The following is a 19,161-nucleotide window of genomic DNA, read 5'->3' on the forward strand; positions in this document are numbered from 1 at the left end:
AGGTACCTGCAATTTCATTTTATATAAATTTATACAAATTATATATATGCATATATATACATATATATGTATATATATACATATATATGTATATATATATATCAGGCTAGAGAGATAAGAGCATTACTCAGAGGATAAGAGCATTACTGGGTGCTCTTCCAGGGGACCTATGTTTGATCCTCAGCACTCACATAGCAGCTCACAGAAAACTGTAACCCAGTTCTAGGTTATCTGAAGCCCTGTTCTGACCTTGAGTTGCACCAAGTACAAACGATATATATATTCCCACTGCCTCAAGGCTGCACACGGTGTCCCATCCATCGTAGGTAGTGGGCTCTAAAAAGCTCACTCATATACCAAGGATGGATTCTGATCCTACCCCCAGGGACCCCCAAGCAGATCAAACTACATATATATATATATATATATATATATATATATATATATATACAGGCAAAACACACATAGATGTAAAAAATAATAACATACTAAAAATTGTGTATATATGTTACTTTCCTATTCATCTTTTTACCTGACTTTAGAACTCATGATTCTTTTTTTTATGTATGGAATTCTTTTTTTGTTTGTTTGTTTGTTTTTTTATATTTTATTTTTTTTATTTTACAATACTATTCAGTTCTACATAATAGCCACAGATTCCCTTGTTCTCTCCCTTCCTGCCCCCCCCCCCTTTCCCCCAGCCCACCCCCCATTCCCACCTCCTCCAGATCAAGGTCTCCCCTGAGGACTGGGATCGACCTGATAGACTCAGACCAGGCAGGTCCAGTCCCCTCCTCCCAGATTGAGCCAAGAGTCCCTGCATAAGTCCCAGGTTTCAAACAGCTAACTCATGCAACGAGCCCAGGACCTGGTACCACTGCCTAGATGCCTCCCAAACAGATCAAGCCAATAGACTGTCTCACCTATTCAGAGGGCCTGATCCAGTTGGGGGCCCCTCATCCTTTGTAGAACTCATGATTTTTTTTTACTAAATATTATAGATAATAATACAGAAAGGCACTCTTACTAATTTTGAAACTCAATATTGCAAAAATTGTACATAAAAAGAGTTTTTTAAAGTTAAATTTGATCAAATTTATATTTTTTTAATTACTGATCTATTTAGTCATGTAAACAATGTATAATTCAATGGACCATTCTTGTTACTGGACCCTAAACGCACAGGCCAGAGAAGTTAGATAGAATGTTTAGCTCCAGCTTTCCTCCAGCACACTGAGAGTCAATCTCCAACCCCCCTGAACAGGTAATAATACACACATTCTGACTCAGCAGGCCTGGCTCAAGTTCTGCGATTTCATATTTGTAATGAGCCTCAAGTTGGCACTGGAATCCTGAACTGCAATCTAAGATCAAATACCTTGTTGCATCTCTGAGTCTTCCTTCCTTTTCAAAGTAAACTGTTTCTGACAACGCAATTCAAAGCCTGTGGTGAGTGAGGGCAGGGATGACCAAAGGGAGAATGAGTACATACAGAGAAAACGATGAAGACAAAAGAAAGAAAAAAAAAAGGTAGGATGGATAAAAGGAATATTAGTAAGGAAGACATTAACAACGTCAAACAAAAATCCACACTAATTACACAGAAGCCATAGAAAGTGTGTTTCTGCATGAAGCTAACGATTTCTTCTGGACTCACACTGGGGACACCACATTGGTAGCATTTTTATATTACAATCCACTTTTGTGGATTTACATAAAGTGGTAAAGTACCTAACTTTAACTTTAGAAAAATTCAAATCACTTTAAAGACTTTGATTTTTTTTAATGAAAACCCCAAGATAACTTTCACCATTTAATCTGCTTGAATGTATGAAGAATGTGGTTAGAAAGCTGGGGAGGAAGAATTGAAATGGTACTATAAACATATGGCAAGAGTTCATGTCTAACCCTGTTTTATATACAGTGAAAAAATAAGTGGAATTTTCTGCTACACATTAAATTGAAAAAATTTCATAGAATTTATTTACGTACATAAGTATTCAGAGTGATGTAAACAGCACTTTTGTTAGGGTTGGGGAGGGAGAGAGAATTCTATGATTCTCTAATCCCTATGCCTAGTGGAGGTACAGCATTCTCCATAGACAGAATCTCAGGCTCTGAAGTAGGAAACTGAGGTCCATGAAGGCTGAAAACTGGTCTGAGTGTGTTACCAGCATCTATAACCCCAACACTTAGGTCCTGGAGGAAGAGGGATCAGATCAATGATTTCCTCAGCTGCAAAATATGTCTGAGGCAAGCCTAGCTATACCAGATCTTGTTTCCTGAAGACAAAAACTAGAAATGAACGATTAGGCACTTTATTCAGTATCACGAAGAATAAACTTTGATTGCACTCTAGGATTCATTATATGTACCTATAATATCTTAAAAATTAGATAACACTAATATTAAAATAGCTTTATGTTTTAACTTAATGAAGGCTTCTGTTACCATTAGTTGTGTGTGTGGTGCCAAAAGTACATTTATTTGAATTAGATTTGACTCTGAAACACTAAATCTACATCAAAATTTATAGAGGGGGATAAAAGTATGCTCCCCTGTTATACTTTGACCATAGCCGAAACTATGCTATTTGGATTTAGTTAAATAGTGTACATCACTTTGCAAAGGTGAATGTTTCCTAGTAGTGTGACTAATTCTGTTCAGTGTATTCTGGTTAGTTTGACCTAGGTCAGTTCATGGCACTCTGGTAATACTGAACATTATCAGTGATTATCAAAAGTACATGATTAGGATATCTAATGTCTGTTCATCTATCTAGCCTTCTAAACCTATCCTGTAGTACCTAGTAGACTAGGTAAAATTCTGAGGTTGAATAACTGTATTCAATAATAGAATCACACCTATTTACCTAGAACATTTTATAAGCCTTTCTCCATTCTTTGACATAATAGAGATAGACATGGAAAAATACTTCAAATTTGCCATGTATCTTCAAAGATTTTATTTCAGTGACTATTCCTGACCTATGCAGCCTCTGTCTCCTGCAAAAAGGATTCATAGATACTCAGTTCTGTAATCAGATCTGCTTTTGACTGGGCCCTGGTATCACATATCAAGTATTATTTTGTGATTATGTAATACATGATGTATTAGTATTTTGCTAAAGTAAACTAATGTTTTCCTATTTAACAGATTATTTTGAATAGCTACAAGAATAATATAAAATTGATTTGTTCTAGTCAACATAATTTTAAGTAATGGGAGGAATGGTTTAACTCAAATTTTATAAAATTATTTCTAACTGCCAAGTGCAGTGGCACACACATTTAGGAGGAGCTCACATTTATGAGTTCAAGGCTAGCCTGGCCTACAGTGAAATTTCCAGTACAGCTAGGACTGTTACACAGAGAAATCCTGTCTTGTAAAACCCAAAAAAGTTATTTCTAGCCATGTTAAATATATTGATATGGCAAATATTAACAGAAAGAAATATTTCAGTATTTTGCAATTTTAATTTTACATATTCCTTCTTTCTGTTTGCAGACAGTGCTACTATTGAATCTAACACTGTAGGTAGCCTCAGAAAAGTCAATATTTGTGATGTTTCTTTTATTAGTTAATAAAAAAGGCCTCAAATTAAACCTTGCTGTACTTAACAATATCAGAGACACAAATGCTTCTTGAACAATAGAAGCACTTATCCTCAAGAGGAAAAGAAAATATTGGATGTAAAGTCATACCTAGGGCTGAATTCTTTTGTATAGATCATGGTCTGTGCCTATAACACCAGTACAGAATCCGATAGACAGAAATCATAGCTTCCTGTAGTTTTAATACAGTACATCTGAAGTAAGGAAAATTTCTATGAATTTTTCAAGAATTATATCTGAGAAATATAGCTGAAATCATATTTCATCTTACGCTTTTACTGCTCATATCATCAAGCAGGTAGGAGGAGGATTCAGTCCATAACTGGCATATGGGTACCAGATTAAAATCATCAGTTTTTTCCTCCTGCCCAACATGACAGAGGAGCTGATGTCAAAGGGCCCTCACAATTTCATCAGCCATCTCTCTACCAGAGGAAATGGCAGGCCAAGATATTTTCTTTATTATTATTATTATTATTAAGAGATTTTCTATTCATTTAACATATCAACCACAGATTCCCCTGTCCTCCCTCCTCCTGCCCCCCTAGCCTTCCCCCACAACCCCCCCCATTCCCACCTCCTCTAAGGTAAGGTCTCCTATGGGGAGTCAGCAGAGCCTGAGACATTCAGCTGAGGTAGGTCTAAGCCCCTCCTCCCTGTACCAAGGCTGCGCAAAGTGTCTCACCATAGGCAGTAGGCTCCAAAAAGCCAGCTCATGCACTAGGGACAGGTCCCAATCTCACTGCCTGGGGGACCCCTAAAAAGTTCAAGCTAAAAAACTGTCTGGCCTATCCAGAGGGCCTAGTCCAGCTTCATGGGGGCTCCTCAGCTATTGGTCTACAGTTCATGCATTTCCACTAGTTTGGCTAATTGTCTCTGTACTTTTTCCCATCTTGGCCTCGATGTCCCTTGCTCATAGAATCCCTCCTCTCTTTCATCGATTGGACTCCTGGAGCTCGGCCTGGCACCTTCAATTTGAAGCAGAGACTCACTTTTTTTGTCTTAAGATTTCTTTGATGAAACTTAAGATATATTTACTTAGTAATCATGGGCCAGGTATCATGAGGTATGTGCATTAAGAAACATTAATCATAGTTTGCCTGACTGTATTGTTTGATTTATGGTTTTAGAAATGCTTATTAAATATTTTCTCTTTCCTTTTTATGTAAATACACATAGTATGAAACTTTTAGTATAGAAATTGATGAATATTTAGTCACTCAATGAGAATAAAACAATTATATTGGGTTAAGAATCTCTTGCTAGACATGTTGCAAGCACTAAGAGTACCACAAATATAATGCTACTAAATATAGTATTAAACTGAATCCTAATGAATTATTGTTGTACTCATAGATCCATAGATCCATACATCTCTCAACTCTCATCTGAGACATTTCTACTTGCAGTAGATAGTGATTAATACAGTTACCTACAACTGGACAAGGTGCTAAGAGTGAGAGACTAGAGTGCTCAGTCCCAAAGGGAACATATGTAACACCCCACGTCACCAAGACTCAGGGATCATTGTGGACGAGGGAGTATAAAGACTGTAAAAGCCAGAGTGGTGAATGAGTCCAGTGAAACATTGTTTTCTGTATACATCAGGGAAGCTGTACATATGAATTCACTGTGGTTGTGGAAGCATGCAAAAGACTGGTTTAACCCCAAGCTAGAAAAATTCCAGGATGGAAAAGAAAGTTGGACTCATAATTCCACCCCTACCTGTAAAGCTATTCGCAATGATTAGATGCTAGGAGAGGGAGAGGCAGTTTTCTCTAAGAATGTAGTCTCTGTTAAGTCAATGTGCTCTGATAGAAGGGCACACATCCAAGAATATTTGAGCAGAACAAATTAGTCCTACAGGAATTTTAAAAAGGCACAAAAGTTTGGTGGGTCAGAGAAGAGGTAGGGAGGGTTGAATATGGATGGTCAAAACTTAAAGGACACTCTCAATAGGTTTTCCTACTCTTATGTTTTAATTTTTGTTTTTATACCTTAAGCATCATGTATTGATATGATCCTAGTTGCCTTTGTCCAATATCTACCTGATACAATAATACAATTGATTGATTAATTGTACAAATCCATACCGAGTGTCCTTTTCAGAATAAAATATCATGTTTCAATGTGTTCTATGCTTATAAAATGAGTTGGTCATTTTCTTGTGCATATCTTAAAATTTATGGGAATATTAAGATTCATAGTCCTCATAAGTAAGCAGCAAAGACAAGACACATATACCATTTACATTTCCCCATCCCCTCTCCCAAAAGGAAGCTACTTGGAGCAAAAGATTGTCATTTGTGTGCCGTGCTATACACAATAGTGCATAGCTAAGATGTAGGTCAATTTATTTCTTAATATAACAATACAAAAATAATAAAAATGTCATTGATGCTGAATAAAGATCCATCTTTAAAAAGTTTTGTTGTCTTTAAAGTCAAAGATCAAGTTAAGCATAATACTTAGACAAATTCAATCTTGAGAGTTCACTAAACTAATTAATGCCCTATGAAAGTAGACCAGACACAATTCATCTCCCTCAACAAAGCCATTATCCACTAGGGCAGGTGGGAAACAAACTCACTGGAAACATAAGCTAGTCAAGAAACCATTCAAACACCTCTTTGTACATCTTTGCAGGTGCACAGTGAATCTCCAAGTGGGTCAGATATCTGAAACGTTCTGTATGTCCTACCCAGCTCAAAATAAATAGGGAAGTATTCCAAAGAAGAATGGAATTTTCAATAAACTCTGAACAAATATTTTTCTGGACCTTTAATGGAAAGAGTGTAACTACTGCACAAAGATACAATAACAGAAGTTCACAGGTATTTGTGAAAGGAAAAGCAGATTGTGCACCTAAAGAAGATTTTAAGGAGGGGGGCTGGAGAGAAGGCTCAGTGGTTAAGAACACTGACTACTCTTTCAGTGGTCCTGAGTTCAATTCCCAGCAACCACGTGGTGGCTTATAACCACCTGTAATGAGATCTGGTGCCCTCTTCTGGCCTGCAAGGATACATGCAGACAGAACATTGTATGTATAATAAATAAATAAATATTAAAAAAAAAAAAGATTTTAAGGAGGATAAGAACTTTGGGGCAGTATTCCAGAGATTAGTACACATTGTTATCAAGTGATTTGTTGGAATTCAAGAATCAAATTAGAATTAAATTTTCCAATGATTATTACCAGCATCAGGACATCTAAAAGTTACCAAAATATGACTTGAAAAAGAAAGTAAATATACTAAGTGAAAGATAGAAATGCAAAAGATAAATATATATATTTATAAATAAAAAGGCTGAACTCTTTCAAAAGTGTAGAGTAGTTCCTTTTATTACTAAAATTGTCATCCATCTTTGGCCTGTGTGCCATGCTGTGTATTTAAAGTACTCAGGTCCACATCTTTAACCTATCTACTACAAATTGGTATCTTTGGGGTTATTTCAAATTACTTTCATCTTCCAGGGGGCAAAATGGTTACATTTGGTCACTTTACTTCTGAAATTGTTCCTTATTTTCATTTTCCTAGGTATTTTGAAATAATCAACAAAGAACTAGTGTAGATACCGGGAGAACCCACTTCTTCATCCAGAAGACCAGACACAACAGAAATGCATGAGTTCAAATGATATTGCACACATAAGAGTTCTTCTCATTCATAATATTCAAGACTTAGCATCATATACCCGTTGGGGCAGTCTTTCTTCACAGGTGACAATGATTTTTTTCTTCTCATATATTGTTGTTACTTGCTTTTCTCTTCTTTGTGCAGTTTTCTTTTATTTTTTTTCAGGTTCAAAATTTTGGATTTTAACTGATAAGTGAACTTTGGCAAAACCAAGTGTATTTAATGGGAAAAGGCTAATGTCTTGTTTATTGTTTCATTCAGTAAATGATAATTTTCTTTCCCTGAGTATTTAAAAAAAGTTCCATATATGCCCATTCAAATATCCTGTACAGTAGTAAATGGTTACCCCACAAATTACTAATAAATTAAAAACCAAAGGAATGAACTGAGCTGGTATTAAATAAAATGCCTCCCTTCAACTACAGCAGATACTTCCTAAAATGGACATATTTAAATTGTACCTTGAAAAATAAGGTATTTTATTTTCTCCTGGGAAAACAGAAAATCCTGACAATATTTTCATGCTATACACTGAATTAAAGCACATCACTTCTAGTTTTTTAAAGTAAAGAAAATGTGCAAAAAGGGAGGAAATGGTCATTAAGATGTTTCTTTCACTTCCTTTTCAAATGTGACTTGTTTCCTACATATGACAGATAAAAGCTTTTATAGCTTATCATTATTAAATTATTATTAAGCACTAAATAACAATAGCTCAACAAAGTATAGAGAGGCTTCTAAAGTTCTAGAGCTAAGGGCCTTGACCAACTTCAAATGTCCGAAGAGCAGTCAATCACTGCTATGTTAAAAGCCTGTTTAAAACCTTTGTTCAACGTTAACCTAATATATAGCTGACTTGTATATCCCAGTAGATTTGGCCCAGTTTTATTACCATCTTTAAAAAATTTGTGACCTTGAGGGAATAATATAACAGAGATGAGAGCAACTTAAAAAAATAAATTAGCTATAAAACGACTCCAGATATTCACATACACATAGCCTCTTGCCTCTAGACTTGCTCTAGGCTGGAGAACACTGAATTTATGTAAATTCAACTTTACAAAAATTGATTCAAATGTCACATTTTATAAATTTTGAATGAGTAATTATTTTGTTATAAATTTGAAAATGTTATGAAGAGAAGGAAGAGTCAGTCAACAGAGATTTTCATGTGTTTCTTTGTGAATAAGCAAGTTGACATGACAAGAGATAAAAGTTCTATGATCTTTTACCCTAGAAAGATATAATTTATATAGACAGATGTTCTCTCTTGAATGTGGAATATAAAGCAATGAATAAAGGGGTAAATTTGCTTGATAGTGGGGTTTTTTGGGGGGTTAGTCTATGGCTCTTATAGGGAGTATTGCCATGATATAGCTTCATTTAAGTTTATATTCATATTTCTATGTATACATTCACACACACACACACACACACACACACACACACACACACATCTTGTCTTTGGATTGTCTCTCAGTGGTTGAAGGAACCTACTGCTCTTGACACCCCAGACTTAGGACATGAGACTCAGAAGATTTGGCTGGATATAACCTGAATGCCTCCTTCCTGCAGTCCCACTTTCTTAGTACTAAAAAGTGCTATGCAAGCTTCCAAGAAAGGCAAACAATGGATAGACCTACCCATATGAATCAAAATCATGATCATCATGACAAGACATCCCTAAAAGTGCGGTAGTGATATTCATATGTTGGTGATAACCAACAGCTGTCTGATCATTCCTGAAATTAGAAACTTAGCCAGTAACCTGGGGCTAGTGAATTCATGGATCTCAAAAGAAAACCTATAGCATCACCTTGTCAGACCAGCAGAATTTCTTACTGCAGTATAAAATATATCTTTATACCCATATAAAATTGTAGCTCTCATCCCTCATAAAACAAGACCATTACAGAAAAAAACAACTGATTTTTTTATATCACAGATAAAAATCTCTGATATCACAGAGATCAGTGGGTTGTGGGGAGCCCAGCTCCAATGGATACATCTACAGCATGGGGGCAGAAAGAATGTGGGAGTCAGAGGACTAAAAGGCTGTTGTTATTTTGTCTATTAAAAATGACAGGGATGCTACACCTGTGGCTAATTACGTAAGACCTGAACATTGATAATATCAATCAACATGCTAACATAAAAAAAAGAAATCCTACTGGGTCCCATCCATAGAAAAAGACTAATGGCTACTGGAGGAGAGAATTAGCCTTTTACAAGTATGAGCTTCATAACTGGTTATCCAAAAAAAACTGTTCAACCCTGAAAACATATGCACACAAGCAAAAAATAGACTCCGCTGGTGGTATTTATATATTTATGCATATATAAGTAACAATAATAGCAAGAGGCCATCAATTTCAGAGAGAGTGGGGAGGCATGGAAGGAGGTGGAAGGAGACGACATTGTAGAGCTTAGAGAGGGGAAATGGACTGTAGAAGTGATGTAATTATATTGAATTAAAAATTAAAAAGCTGAGCATGACAACACATGCCTTTAATCCCAGAACTTGGTAGGTAAAAGCAGGCAGATCTCTGAGGTTGAGGCTAGCAGGGCTTACAGAATGAGTTCCAGAAGAACCAGGGCTACACAGAGAAATCCTGTCTTGAAAAACAGACAAACAAAGACGCGAACAAAAATCAAAACAACAAAAATTAAAATTTAAAAGGAATAAGTAACATAAAATGTAAAGTTAACAAAAAAGACATAAATATATATACAAATATACATTTAAATTTGTTTTAAAGTTGAATGAAAAGATACAGAGACTGATTAGAATAGCAATATTGTTTCAGACGCTGCAATTAAGGTGGAGTCTAACAAAGAAGACAGCATGCAACTAGGGAAATCAGTTAAGGACTAAGTTCTAATCAAAAGAGAATGTTTGTGGGGAGACAATGCCAAATTTTTCAATTTGAAGAAATTATTTAGGGAAATTACTGATATGCTGACAGTTTAGTCCACAGGACAGTGAAGGAACAGGCTACTTTATGATAACTATAATTTTTCCCATGTACATTTGCCATGAAAGGGAATTTGATGCTTGCTTTGTGTGTGTGTGTGTGTGTGTGTGTGTGTGTGTGTGTGTGTGTGTGTGTGTGTAAAACATATAATTGATACTATAGTAACTTTCTGTGGTACATATTTACATATAATAATTTGTAATTAGTCTATCTAGGTTCTTTCTTTGGGAAAGAAAGCAACTGGAAACCTCCAGGAAGAGAAGCCATTAGTCGGTGAATCATTTCAACCTCATTCTCAACATTTTCAAAGTAGTTTTCTATACTAATTATTATTGTTAGCTACTGAAGTAATGAATGTTGCCTTTTAACCTTTTAGGTGAAGCCAGAACATTTATGAATTCATAAAATAGACAGAACACTGAGTCATCTGTTGTAGATACAATGTTTCAGGATTAAATATAAGTGGAGTCAAATGGATTCCAACTTAGAAAATGTAACCATATTCCTCTTACTGTTTTTCTTTCAGGTGAGAGACAACCCTGTCCTAGAACATAAAATGGATCCTCAAATACACCTGCCAATCATTAGTAAAGCAGATCAAAGATATTGGAGACACAGGCTGCAGGGTTCAAATATGAAAACATTATACTGGATGTTACCAGAATTTGCTTTCCTTAGAAATGATCACAATGGCCAGGTGGTGGTGGCACACACCTTTAATCCCAGCACTCGGGAGGCAGAGGCAGGTGGATCTCTGTGAGTTCGAGGCCAGCCTGGGCTACCAAGTGAGTCCCAGGAAAGGCGCAAAACTACACAGAGAAACCCTGTCTCGAAAAATCAAAAAAAAAAAAAAAAAAAAAAAAAAAGAAAAAAAAGGAAATGATCACAATGTATTTAATGATTACACTGGCAGGTTAGTGATCTGAAACAGAATATATGAATTGTAAGTCTAACAGTTATACACAAAATTAAGTACCCAAGTCATTAAAGGGAGAGAAAAGACAACATTGGTCAAACCCACAGTTCCTCAGCATTTAGCTGGAGGTTAGGCAGGGCAGCAACATAACCTAATTCTACTTCTCCATAGTAGGCCAGTGTGGTTCCTGCTAGACTAAGGAAAGAGAATTTTGTCTTTATATAACACAGATGTTAAAATTCAAAGACTGAGAATTGCAATCATTAATGGATCAGATGCTAGGGGTCTGCAAACGTGCAGGCTGTTGCAAGAGAATGGGACCAGAACAACGGCGGACAGTTTCCAGGAAATGAATGCAAGAAAAATGAAAATGAAAGGCTGTGGTTTGTAGCAACGGCAGTTACCAAATGATAAAAGAAGATAGGGATCTGCTTATTGAAGGAATAACACAGTGTAAGATACCAGTATTTTAATTAGGATAATAATCAAATTTTAAACATAACAGTCAGTATAAGTGGGTAACAAAGCCAGGAAAGAAAGTGACACCAACGAACTGATATCAATGTGCTCAATACTGATGGCATCCTGTGTCACATTGAAAACAATATTCTCATCAGTATCCAAAATAGGGCTGAATCTATCAGCTTAGTCAGCCTGCAATGTTTATGTCCTAAGAAAGGGGATCAAGAAGTGAGTCCTGTTTGGAGCAACTACCTTCAGGATTAATCACATTTTGAAATCTACTTCTTCATGTCGCAATCCTTTCTAACACACGTTGATACTTGCACTGCCTTATTTCACCTGTCCCGTGAATGTATGAGTGTAGTAGAGTTGAGAAACCTTACATATTCTTCACAAAAGTGCTTCACCTAGACAGCAATGTTTCAAGCCCACTCTAGACATTCTTTGCCTTCACAATGTGTATATATTTTCCACACATTGGCACATCTGTTTCATTCATTCAGCATGTTTCCTAAGGATCTAACACATAACAAAAACTGTGCAGACACTAGAATGGAACTTTAAAAGTTGCTTAATACTCTCAGTTATGATCCATTTCTTACTTCTTCAAGTTAATAAAAAGTTAACCAAAGACATGCTTTGTCAGATATGTTGGTCACTAATGAACAGCAAATGAGAATGTTCAATTATGTGAGAAAACTAAACTTATAAACATATAATTCCAATAGCACAAATACAGAATAATAAAGGCAATTTTACCCAATATAGTAGATACAAACTCACTAACTTAGATTTTTGTTTCTACAGCTCCTAGGTAATTAGTAATAAAACAGTAAAATTAATTTATGTATGAGATGGAGCTACATAATAATCTTCGTTGTACAAATTAAGTTATATGAAAAGAATGACTAAAAGACGAGGTCTAAGAAACTATTGTTTGTCCCAGTATGTACTAATATAATTAACATAGTCATTTCCCCATCTTTAAAATCTGTTGTGAAATGCAACTACAAGGAAATCAACTTTTCTTCCAATGATATAGTAATTAAATTTCTAATCCAAAATAAAAGGTTGTTTGTTACAGCCTTGCAAAGGATACCACACAAAAATGGTAGAGTTATCAATAATTCCTAAAGTTAATATTAATCTCAAACATTTCTTACAATATTCTAAGTAAACTGTTGTTGACATATTCACAGTCTCAAAAAGGCAAAAGCAAAAGGATGCTCACCTTATTACAAAATTGTGACTGTCAATCTCCTTGCCACACTCACTGTCTAGCAGAATGCCGGAATTTCCAACAACGGCACAGGTCTTAAACCTGCGGTTTTTCATTGGTGAAACCTCAGGCAGAAGGCTATGCAGATCATGCGAAATATTTAGTGTTCGGCGTCTGTCCAGCACATAGTGTATGACATCACCAGGCTTAAAACTGCTCTTGACCACAGAGACATCACGTTCCGCATCTAAGAAACGGAGAATGTTCTTCCTGTATTTGGAATGCAAAGTTTTATATTAAGAACCACATATCTAAGAACTGGTGGGGTCATTTATACATGGCATGCACAATATAAACTAGTAACTACTACTCTTAAAATTTCAGATGGTATTTAAATCAAGTAAATATTATATGAAATACTTTAAATATATGAAATATTTTAAAATCCTGTGTAAGGGGCTTAGAATAATTTTGTAAGTAGATATAGTATATACATATATATCATTTAAAGTAAGAAAATCACTCCATTGGTCAAAATATACTTAAATATAATTCCTTAGATAAGTACAGTTGATACAGATCAACTTTGTACTAGTAGATACTTAGTTAGTGTTTGTAATTTTCTAGAGTCATTGCTTTTATTTAATATTGTCCAGTGAGATGAATATTAATGATTTGAAGTTATTTTGAATTAGACCATAGGAAGAAATACTAAATTATTGAGAATTCCCCTAAAATACATTTACCCAAATGGTACATTAAATCTGTCTGTAAGTTTCTATTTACACTTAAGAGTCTAAGAAGTAAGATGGTTTAGAAAGTCCTGTACAGACAGAACATTAATTTTATATGAGAATTGTGTGCGTGCGCACGTGTACACACGCTGTTGATCTTTTCAAATTGGATGTGAATGCATCTTATGTATGATTGTAGTAGAGAAACATAATTCTAACTCAGCTCATCACTGCATTTTAAAGCCCATATTTTTATTTTTAAAACTTATCCCATTCTATAGCTATTGTACAAGTTAATCATAAGATATAAGATGATGTGCAAATACAAATATGTGCATATTCTAAATAGATGACAGAAGTTGTGAAAATAGACATAACCAGCTAGAGGGCAGGTGAGATGTGGCCTAAGTGGAAATTCACCTCTACTGTAGACTACTGGCAATGGTCGAGAGAGTGCCTGAGCTGACCTGCTCTGGTGATTAGATGGCCAAACACCCTGTCATGATAGAACCCTCATCCAATGACTGATGGAAGCAGATGCAGAGATCCAAAGCCGAACCCCAGATGGAGCTCCAGGAGTCCAAATGGCAAGAAGAAGGATTATATGAGCAAGAGATGTTGAGACCGTGATTGGAAAAAGCACAGAGACAAATAACCAAACTAGTGGAAACTCATGAACTGTGAACTAATAGCTGAAGAGCCCCCCATGGAACTGAACCAGGCCCTTTGGATAAGTGAGACAGTTGACTAGCTTGAACTGTGTAGGGGGCCCCCAGGAAGTGGAACCGGGACCTGTCCTTAGTGCATGAGCTGACTTTTTGGAGCCTGGGGCCTATGCTGAGACACTTTGCTCAGCCTTGGTGTAGGGAGGAGGGGATTGGACCTGCCTCAACTGAATCTACCAGGCTCTGCTGACTCCCCAGGGGAGACCTTGCCTTGGAGGAGGTGGGAATGGGGTGGATTGGGGGGAAGGCTGGGGGGTGGGAGGAGGGAGGACAGGGGAATCCTTGGCTGACATGTAAAATTAAATTAATTATAAAATAAAAAATTTTATAATAAATAAATAAATAAATAAAATTTTAAAAAAAGAAAGAAAATGCACCTGATCAAGTGGTTGCTCTTTCAAACTTCAGAAGCTGAATATTGTACACAATAAATTGATTTCTCATGGGAAACTGGTTTAAATGTATTCAACTGTTGTTTTTTAAAATGTAAAATAGAAGAATCAGACATGAAATAACCAGGTGGCAAGCAGTGAGGCAAAGGAATCTACGTCTAAAAAGGGTCTGTTTAATCCAAACTGTGAGGTTCTGCACTCTGTAGTTTCATATTTTTATTGCACCCTGATCGGTAAGGGATGTGAGTACAAATCATAGCTGTCCACACAAGAGTGGTAAAATTATCTTTCTGTGTAAATCTATAGATTTTAATGATCTAAAGAGGTATCTGTGATCAAGTTATGGGATGGAGGGCTAGGTTAGAATAATTTTTAAAGCATAAATATTGAATCTTTGGAATGAATCATTCATATTTGTAACTAACATCCAGGAAATATGCCAGAATCTACTAGCCTTGGAAAAAATTATATTGACAAAAACTTAGGAATGTGGCCTACAAAAGTCCAAGATAATTTAATCTCAGAGCCACCAATCACAAAGCAGCAAAAAGCAATCTGTGAAAACCACAGTAAAAGGCTGGAAAGCAGAAGTTATTTACCAATGTGCTCTTCTTAATGCAAGCTTCTATCTTCACAGGGATAAAAGTCAGTGCCTGGTAGTAATATGTATGATAACGACATGTATTTTCCTTTCGTGATGATATTGTCACTGTTGTGTGACATTGGGTAAGTTTCATTATTAAGAACAAAACATTATAAGGATCTGGCTATTCTCCACAAAAGATAAACCCCTACTATCAAAAGTGGCACCACAAATAACCTTCCATACACACTTACTAACTAGTACTTGATTACCTGGGAAGAGATAGCAAGGACTTGATATCTAGATTTTAACACAGCTTTTCATTAGCTGTGAAGATGACAAGGTTGTCTTGGAAATAAAACTGCACTGCACGGATGTGGTTAAATCACTGAAGTGGGTGATGTTGCCATTTCCCTTTGAAGAGAACTGAAATGGGCCGCTGTAGAGGCATTTAAAGATTGTGCTCAAAAGTAGCACCATGTTTGGCAGCTTCAGAGGAGAAGATCAGGTTATCTGATCTTTCAAGTAAGAAAAGTTTCTGTAGCTTAGAAATCCAAAAGGGAAACTCCCTTTCACACCATCAAAATGTTACACTTACATGCATGTGAACCGATAAGAGGGACTTTCCAAAAGTAACGCCTTTTCTCGCTAATAGAAAATTAGAAGCAAAATCATTTCAAAATGTGTTATCTGAAGCCCAAGTAAACAGAACACTTGTACTTTAACCACTTTAAGGGAAAAAGTTTAAAAGGAGTTTGAAAAGTTTAACAAAATTTACTGATACATAGCCTGGCAAACTTTTGGGAGAAAAAGTAGTCAGTGACATGAATAGATCTTAAGTACAGTAGAATACTGATTAATGTTATGTGTCCTTCTAATGCTGGGTTGTAGGCTTAGCAGTCATTTATTTTTATAAAGCAGAAGTATAAAAAAAGCAAAATACCTCTCAAAGCAATAAAAATTCCAAGTCATACAAACTAATAAACTTAAAAATAGAAAAAGCTTTTAGATAAGACTTAAAATATTTTTAAAAGTAGAATTGCTATTTTAAACTAGAAAGTTAAGAGGAAATGGCTTTGCATGGCTTTAAATGATTTTTGAATGTCTTATTTCATATATTTATCTAAACATTTCATTCCTATCTTAGGACTAAAATTTATGCATGGAAAGTTATTGGAGATAAGACTGTTGGTAGAAGTGTATAACATGCTGATAATAATTATTATGAATGAATAATGTTGTGACTTAGAAGCACAAAGCTTCTTTGGAACCAGTGAGGAATGATTAGATTCTTCTCACTTTAGAAGGCTAAAAAAATTTATTAGATTAAAGATGTAATGGCTATAAGAAATTCCATGGATTTCCTAAATATTTTTGTCACTTAGACATACATATATGAAGGAAGAAAAAAATTGCAATTAAATATAATTAGTTGAATGTCACTGAAAACAGGCAATGTGCTTCTTAGAGTAAATTGAAAAACTTTTAAGTTTCATCAGAAAGATATAATCGGTCTGAGTTAGAACATAATATGAATTTAATTTTGTTCAACTGCAGAGTAAGCAAAATTGCTTCAAAAATAAAAGGAAACCCAGCTTAATGTCTAAGCTTACACACTCACAAATCAGCAAAAACTTTTTGTACACAAGCTGTAACTTTGCAAGCTTTCTTGATATGTAGTCAAGCCACCAACAGTTATTCAAATTCAAGGACTGTGTCTGACTTCAAAGATTATCCAATCCATATCTCTAACTGTCACTTGTTCATTCTAACACAGACCCTCAAACATCTTCAGTTAAGCCAACACCTACTTACAGTGACTGTTTTAATAGTAACTGGAAAAAAAACTGAAAACATGTTTCATCTTCAGTGAGACTGAAAATCTTAGTCAGAAAAAAACTCCCCCCGCCCCCGAGACAAAGTTGACTTGAACCAAAAGGTTAGTGAACTGTTAAATTGACAGGAAGGACACTACACAGAAACTTCTCAACTGAAGGTTCAACTAGAACTTCCCTTTCAACACCGCCCATCAGTTGAAATAGCAGCTGCAGTGGTCCAGTGGGTTAATTTACTACATATTGTTTTCACTTGTGAAATGTTAAATATAGCTAACCCACTGTCACATGCCATTCTTTCTTCTCTGTTCTGGGATTAACAATACATGTGTTGTAGCAACTGAAATTCCACTGCAAGTGCTTCTGTCCCACCAGAAAGCACTGAGTAACACATCTTACATCAGGAATACGTTAAAAGTTAAAAATGAAATTAGGTTGTGTGTGTGTGTGTGTATATATATATATATATATATATATATATATATATATATATATGAAATTTATTTGAATTTATTACAGTAAATAGAAAAGTGTTTGCAAACTTGGTGTTTAAAACAAAAACCACATTGACTGACAATGACTGTTTACTAAAATGGAAAAGAAAAAACTTTGAAATTGCTGAGTGCATTATTTTGCTTATAAAATGAAAGAAAATCCCTACAGGATTTTTTATCTAAAAATTTATCTTCTGGAGCATTTTGCCTCAAAGGCCTAAAAGAACAAAGTCTTATTTTATTACATAGTATTTCAGGACTGAGGAACATGTTACAGGAAAGAGATTTTAGCATCAAAAAGAAAATACTAAACAATCACACCAAATGAAAACTGAAATTTTTCCAGCATATGTGAAGAACACTGTTTTACAGTTCAGCATATCACATTTGGCTATAAATTTGGTAAAACTGGATGACAACAAATTATAACCTTTTCACTTTGCATCAAATAAATATCATGCACTCCTTAAAGGGGCCCTCCATATTTAGTACTAGATTATCATCTTCTACAATTTGTTCCATTAAAAGACTGGCTAAACAAAACACTGAATGGGAATGTTGACTCTTTGGCAAAATAAGCTTCTTAGGCCACAATTAACATTATTATCCCTTGGTAATCACAATAAATATAATGCAGTGTAGAATTATATGTTGTGTTTTCTAGAAAATAAATCTATAAATGTAACAACCAATTCTTTTACACAACTAAACAGAAATGTGCACTTATGTTTAGTTAAGCAATCTTATATGTTTAAGAAAAATGACAGATTGAAACAGTTGACTAATTATTGGCTAGGCTGTTTGGGAAGAGTAGCTGAGTTCACACATTTCTATATCCTTATTTGACATTTGTACTTCTTAGAGTTTTCTTTTTTAATATATGAAAACTGAGAAAAGAAAAAAACAAATTATGGAAAGTAGGTCAAGAGACAGATGCTGGATAGAAACTGACAATATTCACAGACTTATTCACAAGGAAAGAAGCTGAAAAGTGCATTTCTGAAGAAAACAATATAAACAAGCTACTGTCAATACAGCACAGCCTTAGACCAAGGCAATCACTTTGATTGTGAATTTATTTGTAAGGTGCATTAACTCGTTAAACCCTGAGTCTTCAGAGCACAATGAACACAAATCTCCTTAGACAATTCTCCATCATACAAGCTTAGCAAGTCAACACCTGATATGTCTATGAAAACTGCAGGCCAATGGACTGAAGGGCTGAACACTAGAAACAAAATTCACATTGAAAAAAATAAGGAAAGGATCCTATACAACTATTACATATGTCAACATAAATTAACAAATAATTCATTAGAAATATCATCAGCTCACTATAAATATAATGGTAATTTTAAAAAACTAGAAAACCTTAAAGTACAATTCAACTATTTAAGAAAAAAAACAACAACTTATAAGTAATGGCCCAATCAAAGCATTCAAAGTATAATTTTTGAAAAACTTGAGCAGTATCCAGCCACCCCCTCATAGACATGGTTATTAACAACAGACTTGCAAAACCTAAGCCAAACAACAAGATGTTTTAATATCCTAAATCTTTTATTACAGGTGCC

At 35.2% G+C, this 19,161-nt stretch overlaps 1 protein-coding gene across 1 annotated transcript in view; it reads right to left on the minus strand.

Moving 5' to 3' along the window:
* Positions 1-19,161, minus strand: part of St8sia4 (ST8 alpha-N-acetyl-neuraminide alpha-2,8-sialyltransferase 4) — a 97,178-nt gene that overhangs the window by 69,257 nt on the left and 8,760 nt on the right. Inside the window, exon 3 of the mRNA XM_028879084.2 lies at positions 12,837-13,094. Coding sequence (XP_028734917.1) covers positions 12,837-13,094 — 258 coding nt within the window. The remainder of the gene's footprint in view (positions 1-12,836; positions 13,095-19,161) is intronic.

This window comes from Peromyscus leucopus, chromosome 13 (genome assembly GCF_004664715.2).
Source record: "Peromyscus leucopus breed LL Stock chromosome 13, UCI_PerLeu_2.1, whole genome shotgun sequence".
In the NCBI taxonomy this organism is placed as follows: domain Eukaryota; kingdom Metazoa; phylum Chordata; class Mammalia; order Rodentia; family Cricetidae; genus Peromyscus; species Peromyscus leucopus.